Source organism: Falco naumanni, chromosome 4 (assembly GCF_017639655.2).
Source record: "Falco naumanni isolate bFalNau1 chromosome 4, bFalNau1.pat, whole genome shotgun sequence".
Taxonomy (NCBI): Eukaryota; Metazoa; Chordata; class Aves; order Falconiformes; family Falconidae; genus Falco; species Falco naumanni.
The window spans coordinates 44,479,861-44,499,418 of NC_054057.1; the positions used below are offsets into that span (position 1 = coordinate 44,479,861).

The 19,558-nt window shown below is 37.0% G+C and overlaps 1 protein-coding gene across 8 annotated transcripts in view; it reads right to left on the reverse strand.

Annotated features, from left to right (window-relative positions):
• LOC121086073 (protein adenylyltransferase SelO-like) overlaps positions 1–19,558 on the reverse strand; it is a 27,734-nt gene continuing 8,176 nt past the window's right edge. The window contains exons 8-21 of one of the 8 annotated variants that reach the window (XM_040589269.1): positions 19,375–19,462; positions 17,514–17,583; positions 16,804–16,876; positions 16,006–16,089; positions 13,943–14,072; positions 13,246–13,290; positions 13,078–13,159; positions 12,895–12,987; positions 9,373–9,452; positions 8,466–8,509; positions 2,846–2,925; positions 2,411–2,515; positions 1,278–1,353; positions 347–432 (exon numbers count right to left, since the gene is read on the reverse strand). In XM_040589269.1, coding sequence (XP_040445203.1) covers positions 422–432; positions 1,278–1,353; positions 2,411–2,515; positions 2,846–2,925; positions 8,466–8,509; positions 9,373–9,452; positions 12,895–12,987; positions 13,078–13,159; positions 13,246–13,290; positions 13,943–14,072; positions 16,006–16,089; positions 16,804–16,876; positions 17,514–17,583; positions 19,375–19,462 — 1,061 coding nt within the window. In that variant the 3' untranslated portion in view covers positions 347–421. Of the gene's footprint in view, positions 1,354–1,799; positions 2,516–2,845; positions 2,926–8,465; positions 8,510–9,372; positions 9,453–10,963; positions 11,051–12,894; positions 12,988–13,077; positions 13,160–13,245; positions 13,291–13,942; positions 14,073–16,005; positions 16,090–16,803; positions 16,877–17,513; positions 17,584–19,374; positions 19,463–19,558 lie in introns of those variants that run through there. The other 7 variants (XM_040589268.1, XM_040589270.1, XM_040589272.1 and 4 more) reach the window with 7 other exon arrangements.

Sequence of the window (19,558 nt, forward strand, 5' to 3'; positions counted from 1 at the left end):
TTAATGATACACAATTATCTGGCTTTATTTGGTACAAAATAAATGCTGCAACATACAAAAAGATCTTCCTTTCCAAGACTAAATCAAAGCGCTTGTAAAAAATATAGATTAATCCTTCTACCTCCATCTAACTTACTGCCATACAAAATTGTCTTATTCCTGTAGGTAGCAGTAGTATGTACATTGCTAGAGATTACAGTAATTTAGTCTGGAAAAATCTGAAATTGCAACATATTATTTTTAGCCTTTCTCAATACCTCACATGGAAGCAGTCTCAGCAGCCATCATCTTCTTTGGGCGCTTACATCACTGAACTGGAAGGACCTACTTCAAGCAACCACTTTTCCATCAGTCCTTAGGATTAGAAAAGTTAAGAGTCCTGTAGAAAGGTCCACATGTGGGGGATCAACACTGCTGCCCCTCATAACTGTCCTGTAATACACGAGGATGAGAGTACAAATAAACATGTTTGATTACCAGCCACCATATTTTTATTCCCCATGTGCTCCTGCATCAGTGCTGTGTGAAAGAAGAGGTGGCTCCAGAACTGCAGGTAGAAGCCAAGGATTTCACAGAATATATCATGAAACAGAGTATTAATGCTTACATTGTCATAATAAAAATCATGATTAAAACCTCGAAGTGGAAAGGGAGGTGTTACAAAATGCTGAGCATGATCTGGGCTCATTTCTTTACTTTTACATAACGTAGTTAAAAGGCAATGTTGAGATAACTGTATTCTTCATGTGTTTTTCATGCACTTTTTGTCAGACACTTTTAAGGGTGGAAAAGTAGAAACTTAAATGGATCACGTGGCAAAACTACAGGACAGGACTATTATTTATGAGTTACCATTGACAGTCTCACAGTAACTGGGAAACAGGCATATATTCTGTTGGAGGGAGACACGCAGAACAGAAAAGTTTCAGCATTGTTACAACTGACAAATTCTCAGTCTTGCAGAATGTGCTAAGGCAGTTTGATCACCATTAACAGTCAGTTCTGATTATTATGAGATCAGAATAGTTAGTAAAAAAGCAGGCGATGTAAACTGCACGGTCACACTAGGGGGGGGAAATCATGGAGATTCACTTTCATATAAATCAAGGAAAGAAGACATGACTGAGTCCATGAATGAACTCCTGGAGAACTAGCTGACCTACTCTCTGAAGCCAGAGGAATATGTGAAACCAGTTTTCAGGGCTTGCTTCATTCTTTCGGATGTTTTTCAAGGACCTGAGAAAAGCCTCACAATGAGCACAGCGGGCAGAACTTACCACCGCTTGTAAAACAGCTGCCGTTTGGGAGGTTCTGGTTTTGTACCGTGGCGCTGGAGGCTTTCTTCACCTGTAACTGGGTGAAGCAGAGGTCCACTCGCTACTACTACTAATAGGATTTAACATTCATAAAACACATCGAAGAAAAAAGCAGTATAAAAACGCTTTCTGTTTATGCAATTATTCCATGAGGTAAAGATGTACGGGCAGCTGCGTTTGGCCCACATACAAAAGAAACTTAGTGGATGCTTGGTTCAACATAAATTAGAGTTCTTTCATCTAAGTGGAAACCAGTGCCCGAGCTGCAGTGGTGCTGCATTTACCCTGCAGGCACAATAACGTGCATCTTCAAATCATGTCCCAGCAGTGAAACTTTCCTGAGGCTTTATATCCACACACCAACATTCTTTCTACTACTGTCAAAAGATACACTCAGAGAGCAGTGGGCCTGGCTCAATAGGCACCTGGCACTGGCAAAGACACCAACGTTTCCTTTTGGGCAAGTCACTCCCAAGACAGAAATCTTTGCTCACTATTTAATTGAATTTTGTTTACATCTTTGTTGGCAGTTTAATGTGACAAAACACAGTCAAAAAGAGAAAAGATGACAAGGTCTAAGTATAAGACGATCTGCTGTTCCAGCTCTGCAAAGGAGTTAAGAACATCTGTGTCTTCAGAATAAAATTATATAGGAACAGTGTGTAACAGCAAGGAGAACATTCATCAAAATACTGTATCATTAAAACTAGCTTAGATAGATTTTAAATTGACAGCCATTAGAAGTTACTGAGACCCACCTGACCGGCCATGAATTCTGACAGGTTAAGTGTGACAGTTTGGCAGAATTAAATATTGGGACTTAAATTAATGCACAGCTGAACATGAAGGGCAGTTACAAGTGCCAGTATAATTTGCTGATGCAATCATACGTAGTGGTCCATTTCTTTAATCTTTAGACTTTACAAAGTTGGTCAAGACCTTGCCTTGCTTAGCGGAGCAGCAGATTCCAGTCCACAGAGTATAAGGGAGAGAAGTTCCCATTGCTTGATCCATTAATCCTATTTGAAGACCTGAGCTTCAACCCTGATCATTTTCCTTGTTTGTTCAGATTTCTCTCAGGATGAACAGCTTACTTTAAGATCCTTAGCCCAAGCTGGGGGGCGCAGGGAGTAGCCTGCTGTCTCTGCAGCCTGCTGCCTCCGAAAGGGATGTTGTAAAGTCTTCTGTAGGAGATGAACCTGGAAGCAATTTAAATGGGTAGGGTTTTATACAATTTTTTTTTTTCTGAAAACAAGAGAAGTTTTTTCCATTTCATATTATGCAGCCTCCTGGCTCCAGAAACCACTACATGAGTTGCTTACTGTTATTAGTACTACTATTAATACTGTTGCTGTTATTTATAATTAATACTGTTAATAATTTTGTTAATATTTTTAATAGTAATTGTTATTAGACAGTACAGTGTTGGCCAAAGTGTAGTATAGGTGCAAAGTATAAATTCAACAACTGTTTCATTAACAATTGTGCCAATTATTAATGAATATGTCATAAAAGAAAAATAATTTTACCTCTGAGAAATCATTCAAATTAGCTTTTTTCACTGCTGATTCTGCCATCCAATTCCTAAGTATGTATCTAGGATTAACAGCTGAAATCAAAAGCAAATAACGTTAAATTTAATTAGACATATTCAACAAAAGGAAAACACAGTCATTGAAACATCACTGAAATCTTCAAGGTTTAATTATCAGATCAAGAAAAAAAAATCACATAAAAAGGAAAAGGAATTAATAAATCTATTTATTTCATATAAATATAAAAAACCTGCTGAAAGGATTTTTTTTAAACTTGCACAATCAGCAATGCCAAAGTGCCAAACAAAAAGCAGAATAGTGTAGAGCATCACGAGGATTATCCTATACACAAAGGATTTCCAGTTATGAACACCTGCAGGCTTTTCAAACATGATGAGTTTACCTAAGATTCCTGCTACATTGTTGGAAAGTGTATTTCAGTGTTGTCAATACCTTCCTGGAGATCCTAAAAATGAGTATTATATTACTTAATGTAAAAAGGAATTATTAAGGTATAAATTAAAGTATATGTACCTAGCTGTTCCTTCTTCTATATCATATATCAAAAGTTCAGCCAGAAAAGCCTTTAATGTTGCATTCAGATTCAGTAGAAACTACTTTTTGAATTCTCCTTTTAACTGGGGGGGCCGGGGGTGTGTCCCCAGTTTTTTCCACAACTGTCTGCTGTATCTTTTTGGAAACACTCAGGACAACTATACTGCTTCTCTGGCGTGTTCCATGCTGATCCTGTCCAGTTAGTAGTAGGGAGACTGCAGGGACATTGAAAATTAAACTGCTGAATTAGGAAACTTGTCTGTATCTTACAGGACAGCAACTAACAGCTCATAAAAGGAGTTCTGTCAAATTGTATGCCAAGGACAATTCTCATAAGCATTCACGGTTGTTATTATTACCAGGTTTTTAGTGGATAATGTCAACACAACTCACTATTTTTTGGTCTACAATTAAAGCCTAGGATTCTACTTCAGGAGGTTTTGCCTTTAATTAATAATCAAAGTTACAGATCAATTTCAACAATGTTCTAAGTCTTAATTTGACATTGGTCTGCATATTTTCTGAATTCAGTAGATTATGATTACATGAAGAGATTAATTAGTGATACCAGAGGCATTTCAGCCATGGACTTGAAATCAAAAGTCTGTGATTTATGGACATACCCAAACTTCATCTGTTCCTTCCCTTTCCACTGATGTCCCAGTAGGTTTTATATGAATAAGCACCGATTTAATATATTTCTTTCAAAAAATCCATGAGGCTTTATAAAATATTCTTATAAACACCCTTACAGCATATTTGAACGGGGGTATTAGAGAAAGCAGAGTATTCATCAACATCACCATCCCAAACTTCCCTCTACTCAGTTAGTTGTTGCATTATTTTATTTACAAATAATATATTATATTAGCAGGGGGAAGATTAGAAACAATATTTTTGCTAAAAGGGTTAAACTTAATCTATTTCCATTTCCCAATTCATTCTGTTCTTGCATCTTCTTGCACTGCTCCTTCAGCTTGCAAACATAACTTGTTTATCCTAGCTGGCTACCAAGACAATTGAGAGAAGCTATGACTGGCTCCTCCTAAGGTTCTGTGGTTAGACAGTCACAGGACTTCTATTCATATTTAATAGCTCTCCATACAGAATTAATGCCTAGCGCAGCAAACAGACTTCTCTCTAATAAGCACAGCTTCTAAAAAGCACCCTTTAACCAGCTAACAAACTAGAATTTACTGCAGCTATGTAATCAGCGAAACAATACTTGCATGATTATTTTGTGTATCACAATACAATGACATTCTTTATGTTTGCAACTGAATGATAACCATTTTAAGCCACAAGATTTGACATACAGCAGCGTTACACAAAGGGTGCTTCTGATACTTAGAAAAGGACAAAAAAAATCCCTCTAAGTGCTGAACTCTGACCATTTGTGTTCCTGCCAAAAGAGAGAAGGGGAACCTCTCCTACAAAAGCAGACCATGGGCCAAAACCAGAGGCACCTCAGGTGGCACTGCCACTCCCTTCTTCATAAAAGCTTCCCAGGTAATAGAACAACATTCCAGCACAATGTCCAGGTGCTGACTTCCATGAGAACAAAGACTGAGATGCAATCCATCCAGATACGGACATTATTTTTTTTCCACATTATTAAAATTTGCACATTATGTTTACATATATTAAACAAAAGCCACAAAACACGACTAGCTATCTGAAACCCTGATAAAGGCCCTAACTGCTAAAAAGTAGTGTTTACCCACTTAGCAAAATAATTTGCTCTGGCCAAGTATTTGATTTAATCCAGTAAATGCGTATTCAATAGTAACGTGTGATAACAATATAAAAAGAATATTTAAGAGGTGAAGTTAACATATGACTCATACAACAAAAGATAATTCACATTAAAACCATGACTCATATTAGCAGAAGAATATTTGTCCCAGAAATATATTCTTAACAATTACAAATTGACAAGTTTCACAGTGGCGTTAAAGGTACCTGTAATTAACACAAGTGACAAGATAATTATGAAAGAGTCAGACAAGCCAGATAAGAAAAGGACAAAACAGAAGAAACGTTGTGCCCTTCTGAGCATTTTATGATCTGGTCTACAATTTTGTATTTTTTGTACATGTTTCTTTTGTAAAGAAATACGATTATAGACTTGTACTGGGATCTAGATCGTCAAAACTTTTTGATCAATTCCTAAGGAACCAAGTTTAGGCAGCACAAGAAAAAGTGCTACTAAGAACTAAAAAACTAAATGAAGAGAGAAAAAAATTAAAGATAACTAATAAGTGATCAACTTCAAACACTTCAAGGTAACGTACTTTCAGAAATGAGACATTTTACTACATTTGCTAATGATGAGGGAAAGGTGATGAAAAATGAGGTGTTAACGGCTATATATTCAAGGTCAGTCAAGAGTAAAGACAGCGATATGGAATTTAGTGGGACTTACCAACCCATATAAAAACCTAGAGAGCCACAACAGTTTTGTGTTTAACATGAAATGCTGAGTAAAAATCCACAGTTGGCTGAGTTGAACCAGATTTCTGCTGCAAGTTGTACTGACAAGGGACAACTGTTACAAGCCATTATTGAACAAAAAAGAACAATTCTAAAGAGACCACAAGGGGCATCTAAGATATCTATTTAAATAATTATGGATATAAAAGAAAACAACAACAACAAAAACTCTGTAAGAAACTTCAGTCACACTGTAATATGGAGAAGCTAGCAAAAATGTACCAAGATCTATTGATTTCAAAAGGAAAAACAGATTTTTCATAAAACAGTAACAAATTAACATCTGTAGCCTGTTACAAATTCCTGCAGCTCTGATGTATGAATATAGAGTGAAGACCAATTATATGGAAGAAAACTTAAGTAACTTAAACATGAATCTCTGCATATCAAGTTTTGGACTGCTACCAAAACTGAGACCACTAGTGCCAAGTGTGATCCTGGAGGCAAAAGCTTTTCCTTGTTTTGTCTCTCTCCTGAAGTATAAGATCCTCTGAGGTACATGTGGAAAAACACAGTTCTGGTTTGCAGAAGATCATGCCCAGACTAGGGTAGTTTCTGATTTGGAATAAAAACTCAGAATGTCATGATTTTCTCTGAAAGCAGATTAAAAAAAAACCATAGGAAAATAAGGAGGGTGTTTAGACAGTTTTCAGCATTAAATTTTAGCAGAGGAAAACAGGGGAGCTTGAACCTTAAAATAGTAGTTGAGTTAAAAGCCTCAATGTCCCACAGTTGAACCTTATTAAACCTACCAAAATACAAATAAAACAAACCTTTCCTTTTCATAACTGTTTTCATATTAACTTTCTAAAAATACATGTAAAATTCTAAGTAGTGTTTCTAAAAATGGACAGAGCCTTGGTTAGAAAATATGGATGCAAACTTGAAGGTCCATGTGATGATAAATTGCGCCCTATGTAGTTTTTACAATCTTATCACTGAAAGTCAGTGCTATCTCCTGCCATTTTCCTACTAAAACAGTTAAAGCTTTTGAAGAAAGTGGCCAATTAGTATCCAATAAAAACCTACAGCCATTTCCATTAAAAAGAAGAATAAAACACCCTGCAAAGCAGTGTAACATTGAAGCTTACAATACCTCTTGTCAGAGTTTGATCATATCCTGCATTTCCTTCATTCCTTTTTGGCCAGAGATTTTCAGTTGCTCATTGTCTTTTATAGGCAAATTTCACATACTTACCACAGCTTACTGCAGATCCAAAAAGATCTCTCTCTCAATAATTCTTAGAATTTCGTATCTGCTGTGACAGACAGCTAAATACAATACCTCTACCATTCTGTATTTAGAATAACTTGGAAAATCAAAGTACTTTCCTTTAACTCCTGATGTTATCAAAGGTTCCTCACTGGAGAAGAGCAATGTTCTTCTGTGCAATGCAAACTGACACATTCACAGACTGCTAAAGGAAAAGATGTTGCCTGCACTTGGGAAAAGCAGACACAGCAAAGAGGAAGGGCATCTCTCACAGGGAAATCAAATCCTACTTTGCAATGAAGTTACAACTTGGGGAGCAGCTAGAGCGTGTCCACCATTCCAAGACACTAAGGTGAAGCCTCACTTGAGACATGACAAGATAGAAACAACCATGTTCCCATGGGCAAATAATTCTTAAGTTCTTAAAGGGAATCAAAACGGGAAAAAAAAATTATTAATCAAGTCCACAAGCACCAAAGCATGGAACAAGCTGGAGGCCTGGCATTTCCTGAACCCCCAAATGGAAACTGTAGAAAGGGGGTAAGAAAAAATTAAGATAAAAAAAATATAAAAAGGTAAACAAAAACTGAAAGAAAAATAAACAAGCTGGTAAATAAGGATTGATATGCAATAGACCACAGCTGGGCAGCTGAGCTGGATTGCCTCAATGTCTATATTCACATACGGCATGACACAGGTTAGAGCAGCCTTTGTGGATACTGATAGGAAAAGTCTTCGTCATGAGGTCTTTATCACATGTGATTTCAATCACCTGAAATATGAACAGGTGTGTGCTCTGTTATTCCAAACCAGCAGAATCTAGAGAAGATCAGCTTGGACTAGTAGCTGTGGTGCATTTCCATGATCTCACACCCTGAGGCCTCAGACCACTGACATGACTGACTCAGTCACGCCTCACAACAGAGGGCATCTGGGCCAGACTAATTTCTTCATAAACACAGACAATTAAATTAATTATTTGATTTTTTTTTTTTAGGAGTGGAAAAGGAGGATCCCTAATGAGGAAGCAAGCTTCATTGCAGCCAAGGAACTTCTTGATCATTTAACTTACGTAAAAAGTACATAAAGTATATCTATATATACATATATATTTACAGGTCCAGCCATACACAAGTGGGTAGATTCTAATCATGAGCATGGGTGAAACTAGAGATAGCCACAGTGAATGTATAGTATTACAAGATTTGTAGCAGTGTAGTGAGTTTCTCCTCTTCAGAAAGACAGTACATCTAAGTCGTCCTCAAAAGGAAAAATAACTAACACTAAAGAAACCTATGTAAATAGATAGTTGCCATCTCCAAGCATATGATTCCTTTGGATTGTTTTACTCACTTGTCATTCTTGTTCTTCTCTTGGTGTCTGAATCACCCTTGTTACTACACATGAAAAACGAACCAAAGGAACAAAAAAAAAAAAAGAATAGTGAGGGTTATGGTTACTTATTTTTAGAAGTATTTTATTTGACTTTCATTAAAATCATTAAGTGTTCTGCTTTTGTCTTCAGGAAGTAGGTATGAATCTCCAAGAATGATTACATTGGGAAAAAATTGAACACTTTATTGTAGGTTTGGTTATCTTGTATTGATTTTTTTCTCCAAGAGTTGCATTTGACTAAAACTTCTAAGTACCTGATACATATTTCTTTTCACCACTACGAGCCATGCACACCATATATGACTACGAAAACCACATTCTTTATTGATTTAAGACAATGGAATTGGTAGGAAGTTCTAACATGGATGTTCCTATCTATGTAACACCAGCAGCTTCAAAACACAGTTTGTGTATTCACAACTGTTAAACTTCCACTCCCTGTCATCCTAAAGCAGTATTAGTATGTAGTAAAAAAATAAGTGTAATACCAGTAACGAAACACTACTCATTCCTATGTATTTGCAAAGCCTGTTTGTGATTTTTGGATTTAATCTGTAGGACTGGTATTTAAACAAAATTCTTATTCAAAGGAATCCAACTGGATGCTGAATGAAGGACAAAAAATTACAGATCACTGCTCCCATGTCAGCTTTATGTACCTGTGTGTCAAAATAGAGCTACAATAGTAATTATTATAGAATCTAGTACAATCTAGAACCATAAAGACAATAAAGGCATATAAAACCATGTTTGGGCCAGTCTAACAGACCCGCTAAAAATTATGGAAAATCATTGCAAATTAGTTGCCTGCTTCTGGCAAATACACATCTGGTGCTATTCTAACACTTGAAACTGCATCACTTACCGACTTAATCGCAAGAGGTACATAGTAACCCATTCTGAAAAGAACTTGTGTTTACCAAGATCCTGGAGAGCCCAGAATTCCTAAAGAGAAAGAAGCAGTTAATGGCAGATGATCAGAATTTTGTTCCTATAAGCAAAAACCAAAGTAAGCAAATGAATGTTGTGGTTTAACCCCAGGCAGCAGCTAAGCCCCACACAGCTGCTCACTGATTCACAGAGAATCAGAAGGGTGAAAGTAAGAAAAATTGGTTTTAGAGATAAGAACAGTTTAACAATTGGTAATAGCAATAATAATAATAATTCACAATGAAAAGAAAAATAACAAAAAGACAGATAAAGAAAACCCAAGAAAAACAAGTGATGCAAATGAAAAACAATTGCTCACCACCAGCTGATGCCCAGCCTGCTCCCAAGCAGTGGCCCCTGGCCAGCTTCCCCCCTATTTTATATACTGAGCATGATATCACATCCCTTTGGCCAGCTTGGGTCAGCTGTCCTGGCTGTGTCCCTTCCCAGCTTCTTGTGCCTCCCCTCAGCATGAGAAGCTGAAAAGCCCTTGACTTAATGTAACTGCTTAGCAACAACTAAAAAATCAGAGTTATCAGCATTATTCTCATCCTAAATCCAAACCATAGCACTGCACCAGCTACAAGGAAGAAAATTAACCCTATCCCAACTGAAATCAGGACAACAAATTATTAAAAGGATTTAAGAGGGAAGGAGTTCTCTCCCCCCCAAATTCTACTAGTATCTTTTCCTCTGTCTATAAATAATTTATTTTTGCTAGCACAATACATCCATATTAATACACCTGTGTTATGGCAAATTCTACCTAAACACCTCCAGCGCTTCATCCCTATTTTTCCTTGGCTTATTATGTGTCCTATTTTATTTTTTAGGCTACATAACTACAGGTTTTACTCTCTTCTGAGTTTTGTACATGTCAGATCTATTTGTAGGGATTATTTTTTTTTTCAGAATTGTGAAATAAGGAAAAAATATATTGAAAAAGAAAGATAAAGCATAGGAAAAAAAAGGGAACGTAAGGCTACAGGGATAGCAGAAGAAGGAGAACAGAGAACAGGAGAGGAAGAAGGGAGAGGAGATTGAACCTAGAAAAGGCAGAGAGAAACCACAGCTTGGGGTTACTGCCCCCAGTGCTGGACAACCACCACAAACTCTGCTTCCCTGGCAGACTACACTGAGCTAACAGGTGCTTCGTATTGCTCGGTTGAGAGAAAGTAGCCAAAGCCCACAGCTAAATAAATAAATAAATAAATCAACTTCAGAGAAAGAACAGATTAGAAAGAAATGGACACAGATAAAAGGAAGAAAACAGTAGATATATAAGAAAAAAAGGGGCAAAAGTAAGGGAAATTAAAAGCAAGAACAAAAAGTTTTGATCACATCCGTGTTTTTTTTAAATAAATTGGAGTCAATATAATTAAAACCACATTTGAGTATAGAAATGCATTAAAATTACAAAAGATTGGGGGAACAGCAGGTGGGTAACAGGCGAGTCAAACATTTGTTCAAAGATGCACAGGGTTAAGCTGCTTTAGGGAGAATTTCAGAATGTTTCCAGTTAATACTAAATGTAAAGGCTCCTGCAGTGTTCCCAAAGGATTCTGGCATTTTTAGGTCAATTTTGGTGTCCAGCTGAAAAAACCATAAGAGATCTACAAACCAACGTGAGAAGTTACGTTGCTCCTGACAAAGTATTAGTGTGTGAATAAACAGCAGACCAAATCACTTTAATAAATTTTTTTTTCAAAACATTAAAACTTTTTACCAGCATAAAATTGTACCTGCTTTACAACATCAGTTTTGGGACTCAGTGCTTGGGGGCTAAACCATTTCATCGTGTGAAAAAAATGGTCAGCTGCTACCAAGTGAAGGCTGGAGATGTCCTTTGGTGTAACCGCAGCAGGGTCAGAATACACCAACATCATTAGTTCCTCAACCTGCACCTTCGCTGAAGGGGAGATGGAGTTGCCACAAATGCCACTACTGCAGTAGTCCAGAAGTGGCTCCATACTGCATGGGGGTGGCTTCCATTCCTCCTACTACATGCAGGCCACTAAGAAATGGAAAAATCCTTTGTATTCTATGACAAAAAAAAACTTCTCTTACAAACACACCCATCCTCTTATCACCCCCTCTGTACAAATTATTAAACCCAAAGCTACGGCTCTTTGTATTTTTGTTGCTTACTACTAGAAAATCTCGGCTTTTTAACTATTAATGGATCCAAGCTCATAGAAAAGGTCAGGTTAGACCCCTTAAACAGAAGAAAACAAAGAAAAACAGAGAATTTGGTCCAAATCACTTAATTATCTAGGACTCAACTGGAAAAAGAAACAGTAACTCCTCATTTTCGTTCTATGCTTTATGTACAGTTGTTTTTCCTCCCTAAAACAACCTCGTAAGTTCACCTGCTCTCATTTTAAATCAGATTCAAAGACAAACAGAAATAAGTCAGAAGTTAGGGAAAGGCAATGAAGTTTCCCAGACAAAGTGAATAACACTCCTCCCATGGAAAAGGCATGGAAAAAAAGAAAAAAATAATTTTGGCTCTTGCAAAAAGGCTTCCTATTTTTCTTTCCAGATCAGGTATCTACAAGCTTTCTTTTCAGAATTGCCCCTCTGCATTTTTATGCAATTATTACTTGCCTAGCATCTTACTCCAGGTCAAACATTTCAGCACTGTTTTCACTGCTAAACATTGCACTGTATCCAGGTAAGAAGTTATCTCTTTTATTTTAATATTCTTATCTCTTACGGTTATACTTGGTCCTGAAGAATAAGTAGGCTGAGTTATCAGCAACACAGGATGGGATAGCAGGTTGGTCAGGACAGAATAACAAAATGTATTATAATGCTTTAAGCTACACTTAGAGCCAATCTTGTGCCCAAGGAATGGCAGAGGCCACTATGGGCTGAGATTCTAGCAAGAGTTTATGATGAGATGGGATCTCACTTATCATTAGATATCAAGACAACCCAACAGGCCTGAGGGCAGAGGTTTAGGCCACCTGGTTGAGCCACATTAGGAATAGTTTCACTGACCAGAGATTGAAATTTTCCTTATGAGCCCTATCTAACTCCACTTGTGTCTCACAAAATACTACCAGAAGGCATCCTTAAGTAAAACAAAGGAAGGGGGGAGGGGGAGGAAAGTTCTTCCTAGCAGACCCATCTTAAATGTGAAGAAAATCACATTCCCACCTGTGTATGAATATTTATGACTACTCATATTGACCTGTACCAGAGGCTGAAAATCTGACTTCAGCACTCTCATTAGCGCTCTTCATGAATATATGTCCTTCACTAAGACACAGGCTTAACACGGGATGGTAGCATGACACATGTATTCATCTCCCTGTCCCTTAATAATGCTACAATGACACATTTCCCAGGCAAATCATGGCTTGGGACATCCTCTATTATGCCAGGGTTATGTCCAACTTGATCTACTCTTTTTATATTAAGTATTCCTAAAACTGGGTGCTTGTATTAATACCTCAGGAATACGGAGCTCCTTTAGCTGGTCTTCAGTAATTTCACTGAGCTGTCGAAATGTCATTGTAAAATCAGCCTTTGTATCTTCCATAAGCTAGTGAAATAAAGATACTTCAATCACTGTTTTTAAAGTATGGAATATCAGTTCAGATGTTTGTCAACAAAATAAGTAAGGTAAACTCACTTTTAGGAGGAAAGCAATCAAATAGTTATCATCCTTATTCTCCCCAAGAAGGCCCAATTTTTTTTTGAATAGTTCTGTGAAACTGAAAATAGTAACAAAGTAAGGAAATTGTTCCATCATATCATTTTAGTATTGTGAGTAGAAGGCTTGAGTTCTGGAACTGCATACCGGGTGTAATAGTGCTCACCATACCCCTCCAAAATCTGGGAAGCTCTGCAAAAACAAAAGAAATGTCAAATCCTATGGAACTGAAATACTACTGTGGGTACAATCCTACTGTACACTGAGCAATGAAAACTACTTCTGTCTTGCAAACATTGGTATTCTGAATCAGCTGGGATCTGTCATGGGAAAAAGACTGAGGAGAAGCATTTTAACAGACTTCAAACACATAAATTGCCACTGTAAAGAAGAAAAATACAATGTTCTTCCTTTTCATACTGAATAAGAAGTCACGAGTTTAAATCACACAAAGGATTCATATTAGGAATCATTACAATAGGATATTAAAATACTACCTCATCACTTCAGGAGGATGTACAGTCTTCATAAGTAAGCATCCTAAAGAACAAGCTAGACAGAATAGAAAACTACAGGCAAAGGTCCAATCTTAGTGAAAGGAGAATGGACCACATATCTAGGACAGCCTTCCAGTGATTTTTTGCTATTATTTATGACCAATGAAAAAATTTCTCCCCTCCCTCCAACCTTATTCTGGCCAATAATTAATTCAGAATCAATTTCCACTTAGGAAAAAAAAAAAAAATTTAGAAGTCAAATCCTTTCTTTCCTATGTGCTTGGTCTTAGAGGGTCTCCCATGTCACTAGTTCTTTAAAGCAAGAAGACATTTTAAGGATTACTTACAGCTGCTTTTGTCTGGGATCCAGTAAAGGTTTTAGAGCTTGTAACAGCTTGCTCAGATTAAACAGCCCAACATTTGCCTGGTTTCCTATTTTATACCTACTTTCATCATCAGATGTGTTTGGAACAAAATCTGTTTCAAACAAAACATTACTTTTCCACAACAGAGTAATCACAATAAACAATCAATTTTAAAATATTGAAGTGCATTCATTTTTATACTTACACAGCAAACTAATAAAAGCCCTAAAGTTACTAAATATTTAAAATCAGATTACAAGGATACTTAGTTACAGTGAATTAATTCAAGATATATTATTTGCAAATCTAAGGAATACATCCTTCACAGACAAGTTTCCACGTCACAGTTTCCCTACTTGAAGATACAAAATAAATTCGGATGTTTAAACAGAAAAACACCGTTTTTACACTTAAAACAATGTCTTATTCAATGTTTTTACTACATACAGCACTACTGTTTAGCACTCACTAAGCAAACAACTGTGCAAGGAGATTCAGGATTTGTAAGTATTTTTGGTAAAGTAACCTGTATAAATTTTAGAAATTTATAAATTTTATAAATTTACACCCTGTGTTTAAATAAACAGGCCACCTAAGCAAGATTTCTTTCAGTTGTACAGACTTTATGTATTCACATAAAAATGAGGGCTAGTGTGTTCCAGTATGGAAATCTATTTTTTGGGAGATCATAAGTAAATGCTATCCAAAAGTACAAAGCATGTGTACCTACAGCGCCAGTCTTTGAATGGATGCAGTATGAACCCCTCGCTCAGCTCACGTGCAGGTAAGCTGATCAATGCACACAGCACTGCCTGAGCTCTCAGAGGCCATTAATAACAAACAGACCATTAAAGAGGAGACCTGTGACATCTGGCAGATCTGGTGATTGGTTCCAATCTGAACTTTAACTCTGAAGTATTTCATCTGGTTCTAGGGTATACTGGTTCTGGCTGGGACAGAGTTAATTTTTTTCATAGCAGCCTGTATGGTGCTGTGTTTTAGACTTGCAACTAAACCAGTATTGATAACACACCAATATTTTAGCTATTGCTGAGCAGCGCTTGCACAGCATCAAAGGCTTCTCTGTTCTCACTCTGGAACTACAGTAAGGTAGGCTAGGGGTGGGCAAGAAGCTAGAAGGGAACACAGCTGGCACAGCTGACCCCAGCCAACCAAAGGGAAATTCCATACCATAGAATTCCATGCTCAGCAATAAAAACTGGGGGCAGTTTTTCCAAGACAGTTATTGCCTAGGGACTAACTGGTGGTGGCAGGTGGTGAGTGATTGCCTTTGCATCACCTGTTGGTCGCCCCCACCCCCTTTTTTTCCCCTTCACTTATTCAACTGTCTTCGTCTTGACCCATGAGCTTTTCTCATCTTTGCTCTTCCAGTTCTCTCCCCCAACCAGCCCAAGTGCGGAGTGAACAAGTGGCAGGTGGATCCTTAATGGCTGGCTGGGGTCAACCCGCTATACAAAGATATAAGCCCAGAAAAGACTTGTTTTTTCAATGCAATAGACACAATAAGACATTTCCTCTCATGACGTTTCCTTATCTTGAGGCTGCAACTCAGAGAAACAGATAGCATGATAACCACTGCTGGTTCTAAAGCTTACTCAGGTGCAACCTCTAAACAATAATCTAATAATATGCATTTATGTACATACTGGACCTATATTTATCAATCCCAGACTCAATGGCGTTCATGTTTTCAAAGAAACATTGCCATGACTGGGTAGGTTTGATTTGCTTTCTTCCAACATATATTTAGCTGCTGTGACTATAAAGCTTTTGACTTTTGGCCATAATAAGGCAGCTTTTGGCTGCTCACACAATTTTAGATTTTTATATGTTTCTGTTGTAGCATCTATTCAACTCATAAAACTGGCCTCTGATATAATTTTTTTCCCTAAACCTCCTCAAACAATACACCAGCTTGGGATTTTTCCACTAATGATGTTAGTTTTCATGCACACAGAAATTATAGAAGTTAATACAAAGAATTTATTGTAAGTAAAATATTTACAAACAGATGCTATACTCACTTGGATCATAGGATTCCATAAATCCAAATGGACCATAATCTATTGTTATGGATAATAAACTAAAGTTATCTGTGTTGCACACACCTACAGTTAAACAACAAGCAAGGAAAAACAGAAGTTAAAATTCCTGTAGTCTCCAGAAAGTTTGCTGTGAAATAGATCCACTGAATCTATTGAACTTTGGAGCAGTTACCTTTCAGAAATCACACTCTGGAAAACAAACCTGTCTTTCTTGCCCTTGGCCTGGTATGCATATGAAGTATGAAAATGAGAAACTGCTATTGTCTTGCATTTGGTTTCTACACCTAGGTGGCACTGTTTCCTTTTCCTTTCAGTGCTACACAGTATTGGCAGCATCTTGCAAATCGGTCCTTAGATGCTTTCTTGCAAGTTGACTGGGTGTTGTACTAGCAAGACAATGCTATTTTATTTTTCATAATGCAAATCTGAAGCAAAGGTGGACAGCACTGTATCCTGTACACTGTCAAGGGCCAGGGTTTTATGTAGATGCATCAAATTCAGAGCGATTAAAATTATATATATCATCTATAAATAGTACATCAGACTACTGCAACAATTCTGAGAATTCTTGCTTCTGTCAGATACAGTCATGCTTTGAAAGATCAGAGAGTGCTCCTAACTCTGTTATGAAAAAGAAAATTCTATTAATGCATAACAGATGATACTGCTGTAGGCAAAGACATCAGATGAACTGAAGAACAGTGACAAATAAAATCCATCTTTAACTATATGACTGCAGTCCCTCCTGTAAAGCCAATGCCATCTACTGCAGCTTACCATGTGCAAACCCCACAGACATCCACAATGCAATCAGATTTGCAGTCTCCGATACGACTGTAGAGAAAAATTCCTAAAATCAAATATATCTTTTACTTCAAGTCCTCCGAATCAAAGATATGGAATACAATAAATATTATAAACATTTGATTCACTTTAGAAATATGTCGCCATCTATTTTTAGATGTCTGTCTCTGTCAGGACTTTTCATTCACATTCTAAATGATGTGACTGCACAATAACCTTATCCAGCAAAGACTATAGTTATGTAAGTACATAGATGCCCTAAAAGAAATTAAAAAGTCAAAAAAAAAAAGGAACAAAGATACTACATATACTAGTGCATATACTATATATGCTACATTATACTAGAAAAAGCATAATACATCACTTCATGGCCACTGCTCAATCTGAGCAGTAAGAGAACAAAACAGAAAAGGAAAGCTTCCCAATAAAATTTCCTAACAAAAAGTGGTGAAGAATGTTTGTATATGAGAAAAAAAAAGAATGTTTGTATTCAACTTTGAGAAAAAAATAAATTCAAGCAGCAGGTTTCTGAAGGCAATTAACAAACTTCCACTAATAAAACCTGGAAGCTTACTTCAAATTATTAAAAAATTTAAAACTTGAAACTCTGATAAGCTTTTTATAATTTTTGCTTACATGCTTGTGGAAAATAAAAAGTAACTTACCAAGACTTAAGCACTTACCAGATATCTATTTGAATCATTCATGGCTATTGATGGAAAATGTTCCTGGATGATAAAGTCTAGCAATCTTCTGTAATAGGGGAGGCAGAATTCTTTAAACAAAGCTGGTACCTCTAAAACTGATGATTCAAAATTCTTGGTTTTAAACAGTTAAATGCTGATCTACAGCTTGCTGCAAATAGTTATTCAAAAACTCAATCAATCTATTCCAATGAGTATTGGATTAAGCCCTTATAAATGCTTAGAGATAAAACCTAAGGTTCCTGTCATAAATATGACTGGAGACTGCGATGTATTTTAAAATTATTCCCACAGATTTCAGAAGACACTGGGATCTGGTTTTGCATGTGGTAATATCAATTTTTTAGGGAAGTTTCTGTATCCAAAAAAAGTATATGACTACAAGGAATAATTCTAGATCAGAATTATCACAGCGAAAATTTTATGGCTGAATTCTTATGAAGTAAGGTTACTTGCCATAGTAACTGGCCACTCCCAAGACAGGGCTGCACAGTCTTGCAAGACAGGCTCAGGAAACGGGGATACATGCATTAAAAATCGCAATGCCTGTCCGATGTATATCTTCCCAGATCTAAAGCTTTGGAGTGGCTGGTATCTAGTACATTTAGGAGCTCCCTGCAGGACCGTCTTGTGGTCACAGCCAGCCAAGGCCACTGGCACATGGAGCCGTAAGCAGTATCTACACGACAGGCAGGCGACCTGGGCAAGGGCTGGACCGGGCCAAGGGCTGGACCCGGCCAAGGCTGTGTGGGTACGCCCTCAAATATTTAGATTTTACCTTCTCATCAGGTTGTTGGAGCAAATCACTAAACTCTCCTCAAATTGAGATGGTTTTATCACAGTACCTAGCAACCTGACCTTTAGAAGGGTGTCCAGTCTACTGCCTCTGAATTTCAGCAGGTTGCTCCAGGACGTCCTCTTTCAAGACCTACTCTGAGGAGGAAGCACAGTCATACGAGCCTTGGCCTGCCCCTTCTGAGCCCCTCTCTGAAACAGGCAGGCAGGAGACATCTATTTCGTATGGCTACAAGTGATCCTTACTCCTCTTACATTCTCCTTAAATCCACTGGGTCACAAACATTTTAACCAAAAAAAACCCCCAAAACAAAACTTAAAATCAGTATTTCAGTTCTACAATGAAAATCTGCTGTGAGATTTAAAAAAACAAACAAAAAAACCCCCAGACAGACAGCATGGAATGATGTGGGAAGTTGAGTTCTCAGTTACTACACCGTACAACTGCTGCTTTGAGCTCTTACTCATTTTTAAGCACCCCAGAACAATTTGTATTGCTCCTGAGAAATGACCAACTTTTAAATATTTACAGTAGACCTAAATGTTTGTCATGCTAATTGCTTGACACGCAAATTAACATTGCTCAGAGGCTTAAAACCATGCAATAATTTCTTACCTAGTACAATTCTCTGGTTCTGCATATTTCTAGAGAGCATACTTTATACAACATACCTATGTTAGTCATTTATTTCATATTTCTGTTAATTTAGCTTCACAGACAACTATGAGAAATGCCAGAACTTATACTTCACATTTACAAATCCTTCCAAAACAAAAAACTAGTGCTTAGTTACCAAAAGTATTTCAGCTATAAAACCTTTCTCATTTTGCAAGATCCAGGCCTTCAGAAACATCTAGGGGGTTTTACCCTTATGAGGCAAGATCTTTTGTATGCTTGCATAAAAATAGCAGGTTATCTTTCCAAATTATGCAATCTTCCTTTGTAAATAATCTATGTCTAAATTCCAACTGTATATACTTTATTCTAATACATATTTGATTGTTAAGAAAAGTAATATAGTCACTATGAAGATTAAATTCAAACCTGAGTAAGTCCAGTTCCCCAGAATGAGCTAAAATTTCTAAGGATCCTATACGAAACCACGATTTGGCAAGACGTAGCACTATTGCACCTTAAATACAGACACATATGTTTAAATGTAAACAGAGTATCACCAAAATAAAATAAATCCATAGTAAAAGCTGTCATGTGTTGTTCCTGTAGACGA